The sequence below is a fragment of the Choristoneura fumiferana genome, chromosome 10, assembly GCF_025370935.1.
Source record: "Choristoneura fumiferana chromosome 10, NRCan_CFum_1, whole genome shotgun sequence".
Taxonomy (NCBI): Eukaryota; Metazoa; Arthropoda; class Insecta; order Lepidoptera; family Tortricidae; genus Choristoneura; species Choristoneura fumiferana.
The window spans coordinates 1,817,007-1,831,455 of record NC_133481.1 but is presented as its reverse complement, the minus strand read 5'-3'; the positions used below and the strand labels follow the sequence as shown (position 1 = coordinate 1,831,455).

The 14,449-nt window shown below is 37.6% G+C and overlaps 1 protein-coding gene across 1 annotated transcript; it reads right to left on the bottom strand.

Moving 5' to 3' along the window:
- Positions 1–137: 137 nt before the first annotated feature.
- LOC141431831 (poly(ADP-ribose) glycohydrolase-like) lies at positions 138–14,224 on the bottom strand. The gene is made up of 11 exons (XM_074093033.1): positions 13,707–14,224; positions 13,240–13,401; positions 11,929–12,038; positions 11,342–11,485; positions 10,414–10,496; positions 9,126–9,288; positions 7,562–7,692; positions 6,139–6,326; positions 4,866–5,106; positions 3,549–3,697; positions 138–2,234 (listed from the first exon to the last, which is right to left on the bottom strand). Exons 1-11 carry the CDS (start codon positions 14,070–14,072, stop codon positions 1,752–1,754), a joined length of 2,220 nt encoding a protein of 739 aa, XP_073949134.1. The 5' UTR covers positions 14,073–14,224; the 3' UTR covers positions 138–1,751.
- Between the last annotated feature and the right edge of the window lie 225 nt (positions 14,225–14,449).

The following is a 14,449-nucleotide window of genomic DNA, read 5'->3' as shown; positions in this document are numbered from 1 at the left end:
AGAAAGTACATACACAGGGTGTCCGGAATAACGATTTAGGAACTTCAGGTGTAATAATTCAGTGATTTAGCAACTGTCTTTAGTCATATCATTGACTACCGGCACATTTCCTATAATTTTGACTAAGACATTTAGGGGCTGTTTCACCATCCATTGATTAGTGTTAACTGGCGGTTAGGTGTGATGCCGTCTCTATTTGTTTTGTTCGAATAGACGGAGACGGCATCACATTTAACCGTCGGTTATCGCTAATCAATGGATGGTGAAACAGCCCCTTAGGGTTCAAACTCTTCCTGATACTCCAATAATACTTGAAGTTCCTACATAATATGTTTCGGACATTCTGTATAGTCAACCACAAAACTGCCCAATAGTCGGTTTTGATACACCACAACATTGTTTTGTCTAGTGACGCATTCATTAATCGTCGCTTCTTTATCACAATACAGATGCACGCACATATGCGTTCAGACAGCGAACTAAATAAAGAAGTATTAAAAGACGCACAGAGGCGTTTCCTTAAAGTTAACAAAATAGAAATAACAATCTTAGTCTGCACAGCCGAGGTCAAAAATATCTTTACACTTTAGCACCTTGTCACTTTGCCTTTTGTCAATTTTATATAAAAGTCATCATCATCATCTCAGCCTTTATACGTCCTACTGCAGGGCACAGGTCTCCTCTCAGAATGACGGCTTGGGCTGTACTTAATCTCTACGCGGTTCCAGCGCGGATTGGGAACTTCAAACACACCATTGAATTTTTTCGTAGAAGAACTTTTATACAGAAGTACGAACATGAAATAACAGCGACAAGGTTGTAGAAGTAAACTGTTAATAGTAGATTGTACAACGAGAGCATAAAACGAGCCATTTTAACCGAGACGTTCATATAGCCCGAGCATGTACGGCGAGGATGGATAGACACGTCGAGGGGAAAATGGGTTTAATACTCGAGTTTTAGATAGATAGATAGATAGATATAATCTTTATTCTTCAAAACAAAGACATGGCTTAGTAGCTAAAGAGTAATAAAACTAACAATTAAATAAAAACATAAATTAAATAACAATTTAACAGATCAGACACAAAAATGAGAAGCCATGTGATGCACTGAAGAACGTTGAAGTTTTACACTCTGCCTTGCACTTCGATGACGAGGAAATGAAATGGGTCAATCAACTTTTCCCTGTACCGCGTTGCCATGGTTACGTCCCCTGGACAACTCTTTAAAACCATGAGTTTCTCCATATTTTGTGTGGTTATAATTCATAGAGCGTACATTTTTGTCGTAGTTACAAGCCCATTATTTAATGGACAATCTCCTAAGCACATTAGTAGCATATATCATAACAGTTTTGTCTCTTGGACAACGGGACAGAATAACAAACAAGAAAAAGTTGATCGACCCAAATAACAACAGTGGAAACAATTGTTCACTTACTATGTACCTTTTATTGTTCACGCATTAGGTATAATTATTTAAAAAAATGTAGAAACTTCTTTGTTTGTGGCTGTTTACACCTACTTGTTTTAATCTTAGACGAAGATTTTACGCAGCATGAGAAGTGGAAAATATCTTAGACACCGACTGTACCTACTGTAAGATTATATCAAAAGGATAAGAAAATATTGATAAAAGATCAGACATTATAGCAATAAGAAATAGCAACAGTACAAAAAATATTTTTTAATCTAGTCTTACGAAAAATATACTTCCTTTGGATAGTTGTATAAAATACTAAGTAAGTATCAATAAGGTTTTTTACTAAAATAGTCCGTAATTTTTTTTGCCATTTTCCTTTTAGTCTCCGACGTCGGCGCCACAGATCTCGACGCTTCAACTGAAGTGTCCATATCCGCATCAGCTTTAGATGTGACCGGTTCATCGATCTTCAGTATATTACTATGCGATTTAGAAAAATTTAACATACCGTTGCTTTGGTCGAACTTGTTCATTTCGGCAAACAAATCTGACGTGAGACTGGTCGCCATTTTGTTACTCGCCACACTAGTCGCGGCCATTTTGTCTTCCGGAACCTTCGATGCGCTCGCGCGTTCTTTCATCGTGGTATCTTTTTCTGGCGCGTCAGGCTCGTTGATAAAAAGCACTTGTGTCTCTTCGCTATCGGCTTCGTCTTGCGAGAAGAGGTCGGGTGACTCCTTTAGCTGCTTGAGTAGTTCTCTTTCTAATGACTCAGGTATTTCTATCACGCAGTCGTCTGCTACGTCACTCTGAAAAAGAAGAACGCAAAATTTTTCGTAAAATTTCATGAAAATCAGTACCGTGTTAAGAGTTATGTTTTTCGGGCGCATAAATGTATGTACGTGTATGTACGTTATACTAGTATATATATAAGTCTATTTCTTTGGTCCTCCCTATAGCCTAAACGGCTGGGCAATTTTCAACAAAAAAGGTATCATCATTAGATTCGTCAAAACTGTTGGAGATAAACTGTTGGAAGGCACACAGGGTGGAAAGATAAGTGATCACACTCGATTATTTATAAACAATATATATCGAAAAACTGGTTACTGACCCTAAAAGTGCTTCACGAGCTCTATCAAACGGTATCAATAATTGTTAACAGAATAAACTGGATCTATCCGAAAATTCAATGTTTCCAGCTTCCATACATTTAAACTATTCAAGTTTCCAGCTTCCTACATTTATTTCTCACGTAGTGACAAGAAATCAAAAGTTTTGACAAGTCAGTTTTGTCAAAAAATTATTAACACTAAGGACGAAATAATAAAGCATAAAACATCCAAAATTTCTTGACGTCGGGAAAACGTCACGAAATCTTGTGAGGAAAAAATCGTAATTTAGTAAATACATCGAAACTCTCTATTGGGTCCAACAACAAAGATTATCTGAATTTTATCACCTTTACCACAAGGTTTTGTATATATTTAAACGCAATATTACTTGTTTTTTTTGTGTTCAAATAGCGTCAAGATATATTTTTATTTTTATAAGTGGACAACTGAAAATGGACAACTTTTTGAGAAATAGTCAGGTACTGTACGTATGTAGGTAACAATTTTAGAAGTTTTAAGAAAATAAATAATAAACTCGTAATTTGCATTCTTATTTTATTGCTATGGTATTGTACTAAATGTATGGAAGCTGGAAACATTTAATTTTAGGATGGATCCTGTTTATTCTGTAACCTATTATTGATACTGTTTGATAGAGCTCGTGAAGCACTTTTAGGGTCTGTAACCAGTTTTTCGATAACATTTATATTTTAGAAATAATCCAGTGACAACACGTATCGTCATCCTGTATATTTCAAAATGGCGTTCCCGAAAAAAATATTTTTTTTTATTGCAATGATATGGGTAAGTAATTGTAATACCAAATGGAAGCTAATTAATGAAACCACTCTAAATACATAAATATATGTTATAGCACTTTTATCAAAATAATATCAAGAACATGTACAGAAATTTTACATAAAAGTAAAAAAATAAATTTTAAAAGTAACTTAATATTTATCTTCTTTTAAATGCCATTTTCTATTTTTCGATGTATTCTTCACTTACTATGTCCATTTGTTCGGGCACTTCAGCCGGCGGCGGCATCGGCGACGCGGGCTTGCCTCCGTCTTTCAGACACTGTTCGATGAACGTGTGCAGGTGTCCCTTGCGGACATCCGTTTGGCAGAACCTTAGTATCAAGTGGTACAGCTGACCTGAAAGCACCAAGAAATTAGTGTATTTAATACTTTTTTTTAGCCCTGGACGGCCAGTCTTTAAGGAACACGTCTAGGTCAAATTCAAATTCAAATCATTTATTCAGTAAATAGGCCGCAATGGGCATTTTTACACGTCATTTTTTAAACTACCAGCGCTTTCGGAAAGACCATCATTGCCAAGAAGAATGCGCCGCAAGAAACTTGGCAGAAAGTCATTTTTTCAAAATATAATAATTAAGTACAAATAAAATTCTTAAAAACTACAGTATACAATTAAAGAAAAAATCGCCCCGCCAGTACCTTTTGGGTCTGTTGACCCGTCCTGCCATCCATCTTGTGGTATCCAGTCTATAGGTAATCTCCCTTTCTCGATCTCCCCCTCTCGCTCATTCCTCTATCATAAACCATACACAAAACCCGATCCATCAGTGGAGTTGAAATTACGGGATTTACAAAATTTCCATGAGAATTCCCAAGAAATGACACGATTTTCATTTACGTCGTTTGACGAACACCCGTGCATAATCTAAATACACGAGTCTCTAGATTTTGCTCTTAATATTTTGGGATTCTAAATGGGTCCCATGGGAGTATCAGGATAAAAAATAGCCTAATTATTATTAAATGATATTGTAATGGATAACTCACGTTTTAAACCGAGTTTAGCTCGACATGTTTCGGGCTATCTCGTAGCCCGGAGCACGCGACTCGGCGGCTGCCGCAACACGCACACTGTGTGCAGTCGGCAGCCGCCGAGTCGCGTGCTCCTGAGAAGAAGGGCTACGAGATAGCCCGAAACATGTCGAGCTAAACTCGGTTTAAAACGTGAGTTATCCATTACAATATCATTTAATATTGAACGTCTGTTTGTCTATCTACATACCAAATTTCATTCAAATCCGTCCGGGGCGAATATTCGAGCGTTCCAACCGCATTATTTTTCTGGTCACGTTTAACTAATTAAGTGTAGATTTAGATGTCTTTTTTGATTATTTGAAAAAGTTCCTGTTTTTCTACCAGATAACAAGAAAATTGTATCAGAATATTCGGCCATTTTTACAGAAAAGTGACCAGAAAAATGAGACGGTTTTATAGTAAAGGGGCAACGAACACACGCACAGAAATACTCACAAAATTTCGCATCTATGTTAGTACGATCACTCACCAACAGTAACGTTGTGCCTCGCCAGCAAATTATAGACACTTATGATCTCGTCCCTGATCTTCGCATCCTGGAACGTGTAATAGGCCATGGGGCGGCGCGCCTCCGCGCAAGCCATCAGCTGTACCAGGGACTTGAGAGCCGGGGAGCCGCCGAAGGCCCCACAGCCCCAGTTGCCGGTCGCTACGCCCGGGTACTGCAGGCACTCAGCGTCTTCGGTGTAAAAGGAGAAGCCGACCCACGCCTGGAATAAATTAGAAAAGTTGAAAGATCCCCGACATTGTCATTTCAAAATTTAAGAACCATCAATAGAGAACCTGCTTTCAAATAGATTATCCGTTTCAGAGCTACGGTGCCACCGATAGACACACAGACACACAGCGGTCAAACTTATAACCCCTCTTTTTGCGTCGGAGGTTAAACATCGGTCAGGTGCGAGTCGGACTCGTACATGAAGGGTTCTGTACCTCCATCCAATGTTTTAAAAACCGGTTAGTTATAATTTTTTGTTAAAAAAATACAATCTTACTTAACTAAATGTTGGGAAGCCACCAAACTGCCCGTTTGATAACGGGGTATAGTTGGTTCAATCAACTTTTTCTTGTTTGTTATTCTGGTCCGTTGTCCAAGAGACAACAGTGACATAGTTTCTTAAAAAAACTGCCATATGCGACTAATATGCTTAGGCGATAGTCTATAAAATAATGAGCTTGTAAAACTATGACAAAAATTTATACTCGAATAATTTTAACCACAGAAAACATAGAAACTCGTGGTTTCAAAGAGTTGTTCAGGGGACGTAACCATTCAAAATTCAAATTCAAATTCAAATGATTTATTCAGTAAATAGGCCGCAATGGGCACTTTTACACGTCATTTTTTAAACTACCAGCGCTTTCGGAAAGACCATCATTGCCAAGAAGAATGCGCCGCAAGAAACTTGGCAGAAAGTCATTTTTTCATAATAATATAATTACAAATAAAATACTTAAAAACTATATTATACAAGTACTTAAAGAAAAAAAATACAAAAAAATAATAATAATAAAAATACAGGGATGTATGGGGTCCCTTAGTTACAATACTAAACTAACTACTTATATCTAAACTATATCTACGTTCAGTGGAAGTGTAGAATGCTTCCACCGTCATAAATTTTAAAATAATAATAACAATAATTTAGTTCTGAAATGTACATTTCAGGTCAAGTAACCATTAAGCTTTTTAGCTTCATAGCAACGAGGTAGATGAAAATGTAGATCGACCCAGTTGTTACCTTGTTGAGGTCCCTGAGCACCGCCCCGGGCTGGTGCTCGTGCGCGCGCGCGCCGCTCGGCTGCGCGTCGAGGGCCAGCACGGCGGTGCGCCGGCGCAGCGACGAGTCGCAAGGCGCCGGGTCGCGGTGCTCGCCGGCCCAGCGGAAGCTCGAACCGTAGCCTGCATAGTTGCTGTAGCGTTCGCACCCTAGGAAAATACAACTCGTGAATGCGTTATCAACTGTTTTTAGGGTTACTATTATTAGCGTGATAAGTCCCGTTTTTAGTATTTGTCTATGATAAGAGCGTTGACGTGAAGGTCAGGTAGGTATTGTATAGTGTGCGGCCCAGGGCCCGGTTGTGTGTGGGGATTTGCGCCGTATTGCAATGGAATGGGGTGCGGGCTTGACAGCACAGCTCGGTCGTGGGCGGTAAGCATAACATTAAGTAGTTAAGTTTTAATTAAGTAGGGTACAATTGTTCTAAGTGAGCGCAATATTCGCCAATAAACGTCATAGTTTGGCGAAATTAGTTATGTAAATAAAATTATGTACCTTTTTTTTGAGAGAATAAAAATCAAATGAAGGTCTAGTTGCCAAAAGCAATTGGGTGGTTAAAAAGATCTCCGACCCATCCTTTTATCTGAGGGCAAAAGGCAGTCCTTAATTTTAAGTAAATGCCTTGCCTATAATTTTTATAGAGTGTAACACATTTGTGACAAATAAATTAATTAAACACGCCTTCGAATCAGTTCAGTTTCTGGTAAAAAAAAAGTACAAGTTTTCTTCATTTTTTGTGAATCAATTCCTGAATGCTTCACGTATGTTGTACATTCATTAATCATCATATCTTAGAAAAAAAAATGATGACTCAACTTTTATGATTTTTTACCTACTTCCACGTTAGAGACGACTCCCATTTTTCTTTAACAGAACTCTTCCGATAAATACGATAGGAAACCATTGTACACAACTACTGTATATCGTAATCTTCAGTGACATTGCGTTGAAAACAATCGAGCCATCATGACGAAATTTAATCCTGATCCCGTGGGAATATCGTAGGATAAAAATTAGCCTATATGTTATTCCAGATGTTCCGTCATGTACATACCAAGTTTCATCCAAATACGTCCAGTCATTTTAGCGGAAAAGAGTAACAAACATACACACACATAGGTGCTCATAAACTTTCGCATCCCACTAATATTACACCTCTAAGTGCGAAAATTTGTAAGTCTGTTCGTTTGTTGGTTACCTCATCAAGTCTAAACCGCTAGACCAATTAAAATAAAATTCGGCATACAGATAGTTTGAGTACCCGAGAAGGACATAGTATAGTTTTATCCCGGAAAATTGCATAGTTCCCGCGGGATAAACGAATTCTACGCACGAGTCGAGGGCAACAGGCTAGTTCATAATATAAGTCAGATGTCTAACGTACCAATCATCATAAGGGCTTCGTTAGGCCTCAGCACTTCAGTGAACAGCATGGACGCCATCAGTTCCGGGCAGATCACGAATCTGATCTCTTCCTGCACGCAGCCATATCCCAGCACACCCCCTCCCAAGTACCTAGCGAACAGTACACACGAGCCAGTTATAAAAAGCCACTTTCACCACTCGTTGATTACATGGCAGATAAATGTAATGTTGTCTCTTGTTTTTCTAACAAAACAAATAGAGATGGCATCACAGATATCTCTCACATAAAAGTTACGACCCATAATTTCTGTGCAACTATGAGGCAACAATGCTTGCGTCTGATGAAACTTTACGCACTGCCAAGCGATTGAACATAATATTAATATCGAATGTCCTAATACGGAATATGCATGGAACCAAAAGTTTTTCTAAGATAACTTAACATGATATAAACTACAAGTGGTACGAGGTGGTACGGACACGTTATGAGGCGACCATCTGACTACATGACCAGAAAAGTGCTAGATATCGAAACTAAATCGCGAGGACGAGGACGACCCCGAATCACATGGATGGATGTCCGTAGTAAATAAGAACCTCAAAGAAGCCCAAGTCAACAAAAAGACGACCCAGAACCGAACTGCCTGGAGGCGCGTGATATGGAGGGCCGACCCCAAATAAAATGGGAAAGGGCTAGGCAAAGAAGAACTTAACATGATATAAAAATAAATAATGTTCATAAATTTCATTCAGAAAATTTGACGATTTTGCAGTACGACCTTTAATTAAGGTCGATTCACGAGAGCTGGCACGAATGGATTGAATGAGTGAATGAAAGTATCTGTGTGTTACCTATTAGAATACACTTCACACAAGTATGAATTATGCCACGTACTCATCAATCGTTTACTTACATAAATGTCTATAAGTGTCATTTACGTTCGTTCAATCCATTCGTGTCAGCTCTTGTAAATCTACCTATAGTGTCGATATAGCTTAGTTTTTTTGCTTTTGTCTTTTGTGTTTTATTTCAATTGATGTCGCTGCTTTGATTTGATGGTGGCACAACTAAAAATTCTAGGACATTACATTTTAGAATATGTCACTCTTCAATCAAAGTTAAATTATCAAATTATAAAACTTGTTTTGGATTGTGTCACTATCGATCTGGAGCAGTGATATATATAAATTATATAAATTGTGCAGGATTATTCGATATTGCATGCCTATATGCTTGCATGCAATAAGTATTATAAATAGAATAGGTAATAGAATATAATGTAACCGTCACAAATTGATTTATAAATGTAACACCATCTTAGTACGGTCAGCGTCAGAAGTAGCTTTGTTACAAATCCGTAACGCCATGCAAGTGATAAATATGTATTAATGCGGCAGAGTAATAGAGTGACCAGCTGCTTTAGATGCTGACTGTACATGCAGACTATAACTATACAGGAGCGGTGCCTCCTGACACAGGCTTTATCAAGCTTAAAAGGAGGCTCCAGCCATTAATAAATGTCATGTAAAAGAAATTGTTATTGAAAATAAATTGTTTAAATTGTTTGTTTGTTTGAACTGACTTATTGGCAAAGTCCATCTGCAGGAGCTGGCCGGCGTCCTCGATGGTGTGCTGTGAGTCGACGTGCAGCGGCACGGCGCCGAGCGGGCGCGCCGCCGCCGGCCACGCCGGGCAGCGCCGCGGCGGCACCGACCGCCGCGAGAATGTCAGCACGCCGACCGGCACTGCTCTACAACACGCCGTATATCTAACTAGCTGCTTTAGTACATTGTGTCTTAATGGCGGTAAATAAGGAATTACGAACGAGAGCCTAACTATTACAAGCCCGAAGTCGAAGATTGAGGCAGTGGCGGATTTATGTTTTTTAGGAGTATAGGCCACTTTATATCCGCCGCCCTATGTAACTTTCTAAAATAATTTTCTCGTTGAAATCTGCCGCCCCTAGGCCGCTGCCGCCCCTAGGCCGCGGCCTATACGGCCTATTGACAAATCCAGGACTGGACTGAGGGCTTTAAAGCGGTCGTTTCTAGTGCCCTGCGACCAATGTTTTTCATCACATTTGCGAGTAAAATTGTATATTTGTAAAAGAAAAACTAATATTTTTTCAAAAAATTGCCGATACCGCTGACTGCGCTCTTAGACTATCCCAATCTAGACAATCCCAATTACAGGGATGCTACGTTTGAGAGATGCACAAGAGATCCACCGAGTATTGCAGCGTCATGGCATTGAAATTATATTACTGGCATGTCATGTTGACAGAGTTTATTAAAGTCGTTTTGTCCTGTCCTATTCCTATTCATCCAGATTTATATAAAACAAATATTATGGTGCCATACTGTAATAACATAATTTAACTTTGTGTTGTTTGTAATAATAAAAATAGTATTACCTTTTGCAAAGTCTTGAAGTAGTGACAAAGACACGTCAGTTTCTCCAGTACTGCATCTGAACCATTAGTATTGTACAATCTGTGTAATAGAATTAGATTATAATTTCAAACAACAATTGTGGGTATCCCTACCAAGGGTGCAAATTTTGTAAGTATCCAGTTATTGATATCTCTTAAGCAAAATGTCTGGGGTCATTTTAGATGGTTACTGATATACACAGACATAGAACATCATATTACTCAGAGTTTTCTCATGGTTGTGAAGAGCCTACCTTCATCCCAAATTTCAAGTTTCCTGGGCCATCCTGTTCCTTATTCCTCCCCGTTCCTATTCATCATCAGATCCAATATAACAAAACAGTCTAATACTTAACTGGTGTCGGAAAAAAAGACTGTATTAAAAATTTTGTCCATTGGAGTTGGTTGTTGTTTGTAATAAAAACAAAAATAGTATTACCTTTACTGCAAACCCTCTTGAAGTAGTGACAAAGACACGTCAGTTTCTCCAGTACTGCATCTGAACCATTAGTATTGTACAATCTGTAAAAAAAAACGTGAAATATACTATTAACCATACAACATATTTTAAAAACCAACCAAATGTGAGTGGGAATCCCGCGCCAAGGGTTCTGTTCAAATTTTGTATCTATGAATATCCAGGTTAGCAGAGCCTATCTCTTAAGCAAAATGCAGTGTGGGGTCATTTTAGATGGTTACTGATATACACAGACATAGAACATAAATATTTCTCAAAGTTTTCTCATTGGTTGTGCTATAAAAGCTACCTTCATCCCAAATTTCAAGTTTCAAGGACAACTAGATACTTCCAGTTTTTACATGCAGTGTTTCCATAGAAATTAGCATAATCGAAAACCTATCCTAAAGGGCGGATAGGTTTTCGATTATGGCAATTTCTATGGAAACACTTTTTATTTTTTTGTATCTTACCCGTAAGCCGAGTTTAGACTTGCAAGAAAAATCGTGCATTTTACATTGCGGCGCTCGATTGACCACTACAAACTCGCTGGATTTACGGGCTCGCAATGTAATGCAACTTGCAAGATTTTTCTCGCAGGTCTAAACTGGGCTTTATGATTGCGTTGACTTAGAAGTTTGTTTTTTGCACTGCTCCAAAGGCTAACATCTGATTACTTTATAATAAATCAGCTTGACATCTCCATCCATTCCTAAGAATTAGGGTTTTAACATACAGATGGACGGACAGCAAAGTTATGAAAAAAACAGACCCTTTTGAGGTACAGAATGCCAACAATTAAAGAAAATAATAAAATATACAAAAACAGGCGGCTGTTATTTCTAACTTCATTTACAAAAGTAATTGCAAAAAATAAAAACACATAAATAGCGAAATTTTATTTACTCACGTAATAAAATTGATGTGTGGAAAGGATGCATATTCTGAAGTCTTTTTTGTACTATTACGCCTCGGGAATGTACAGAAGAACGCGTTTGCCAATAGACTTGATATCTGCTGCTGAGAGAGTGAAATGGAGCGGTTTTTGTGTTGCCTGCAAGGAAAACACCAAGTTCATCTAGACTTAAAGACAGCCCTGGTTTACTTTAGTGATGGTCGAATCGAGTTGGGCTTAACTTGAATCAACTCAAGTTGAATTCTCTCCAACTCGAGTCAAAAATATATAAATAAACGATTCAATCTCAAACAATAATTTCCTTTTTTTACTTTAGTTAGTGTAACTCTCCCAATACATTATAAATAAATAATATAAAAAATGAAAGAATTGAAACAAAAATATCATTTGTTTGTCTGCTCCATTTTTTTTTATCTATCAGTACAAATGTGAGGGAATAAATTGGTAAAAACTTTGAAAAATCGGTTTCATCCAGTTAACTCGTGTTACGTAACTCGAGTTCAACCCGAGTTACGTGAATTTTAACTCGAGTTAAATCGAGTTTTGTTTTCCCCGTGTTGGCACATCACCAGTTTACTTACTTTAAGAGTGGTATTGGAGCTTGAATAAGTTTGGGTAGGGCTAGAGCAAGTTTCGCTATCTCTGGTAGTGTTACATCGAAGAAGCATTGTGATTCCTCTTCTTCTAAATGCTGAAAAAATATTTTTTTTATAAATAGCGTCGTAGTTGTTATAAATATTAAATATATATATATATATTAATAACTAACATTATATAAGATCCCTTTTATGGATAAGTTCGCCTTTGTACTCTTTTGGTTTTGCTGTTTTCTTTTTGTATTATTTTGTGTTTTATTTACCATCAGGCAAATATATGGTCTACCACCCTAAAGTTGATAATTGTTTGCATGTCATAAAATAATAATGCCAATAGACGTTGAAAGTTCGACTTTAGCAACATATTCATTTGATAGGAACTTTTTAAAAATTGATATACCACTTATTTGGCTGATGGTTTAATAAAGTATTTAGTTAGACAATATGTAGCGATGCAAGTACATTTGACAGAAAACTGAAGCTATATTTTTTAGGCAGACCTTATTATACAATTGACAAATATTTTGCAAAGGCACTAGATAAAGGCATAATGGAATTCCTTATTTAATTAATAATATATTTCTATTTAAATTCACATTCAGTATTTGACATTATTTCTTTTAAATTATTTAATTTAATTTATTAATAAAACTTTGAATGATCAAGTGCTGCTGTAAACGATAACTTCAAGTATATGTATATCGTATTGTAAATTCTAATTTTAACCAACTTCAATTTATATAATATGGCATAATATGGCAAATAAATGATTATGATTATGATTATGTATGCATTATACATACATACATATTGTCTAACGATTTATGCTTTCGTGATTTTCACTCATAGTCAAAATACCACAAAAGGGACTTATCACGTTTAAAATTTGTAAAAATATTGTTGTGTAAATTGTGCTAAGTAGACAAAAGGGAGGAGATTAAAAAAGAGCTTTGTATTATTGAAATACTGAGAGTAGTGATTGCTGGCATTACAGTAGTGTTTTCTTTTCTTCTATGACAGCCATTCTCAAAATGTGCTCCGCGGAGCCCTGGGGCTCCGTAAAGACCCTGGGGGGGTTCCGCAAAGAGAATAGAAACAGTAAAAATAAGTAACTGAAGGTGTATTAGTCGTTTTTGTCTATTTTAGGGCTCCGACAAATTATTTAATAAATAATAAAAAATAATAAATCTATTTATTGACCATAAACATAAATTCAACTAGGGTACCATGACCAAAAAACTGCGAACCGCTGTTCTATGAGATGTACGTGGATAACCATAACTAGATTATATTTACTTCATTAAACAGCTTATGAAGTGCCGAGAACTTCCAGCTTTCCTTGAACTGAGTGTTGTAGCTTAGTATAGCGGTAGCCAGCTCTTCGCTGTTGCGGATTGGTTTACACAGAGCAGTCTCTATTAATTCCCAGCGTTTCTTTAAATGCGTTTCTCCACTGTCCTGAAAATTTTATAAAGCTTGATGAGTTTTTAAGCAAATATATTTTCAGGAACAGTAATAACAGTTATAGTGAAAATCTACATAACTAGCACTGGCTAATTCCACATATAGAAGTAGATGAGAGCAGTGTTGTGGTGCTCAAAAGTTCAAAACCATGTACACACAACTCTAGTAGAGAGGTGATAGAGTAGTGTGTGTAATGTAGTGCCATAGGGCAGTGGTGTAAATCATTCAAATTGATCGACACATCCACAAATCCACAGTTGCTCAACCACTGCAGCTACTGGTAGTCTGGTACAACTTACATCTTCAACTGGATATAGACTTTGACTGGAGCATGGCATCCTGACATAATCATGGTCCCATTTGTCATGCCCGATCTGGGGCTTCGGAGGCCGGTCGTCAGCCACGCTGCCATTACTAGGGATGTGGTACAACACGGTGTGGTTGAAAGCCGGCGCCACCAAAGGAAACTCAGGGGCGCCCCACGGAGACTGCGACCCCCATATCTCAGTCAGCGGCACGCCTCGCCAGTTGCTATCGCTCGCCATTTCAGAAGTCACAGCGAACGCGCGAAATTCATTTCTTGTTAGATACTTTTTGATCTCACTGTTAACTGAACCTAAAAATCGGCTTTTAGAACTTGAAAATAGACGTGTAAAGTTTTGCATAAAACAATTAACGAAACAACATACGATTATTTACACTTGCGGAAACAAGACAAGATAACAGGCACGCGGGAAGCAATGAAAGAAATAAACGAATCGTAATAATAATTCCTTCATCGGAGACTGACATCTGACATCTGACTGACTGAACAAAGAACAATCTTTATCTTTATCTTTATCTGACATGCGCATCAGTGTTAACAGTACCAATTTCACAAATGCCCTAATATTTATTAATTTTATTTAAAATAAATAATAAGCAATAAAACACAATACATTATCGAAAATACAAACTGAAATATAGATGCACAGAAAAACCAGAAAAATAAGACCAGCGCTGGGAATCGAACCCAGGTCCTCAGCATTCCGTGCCGTGTGCT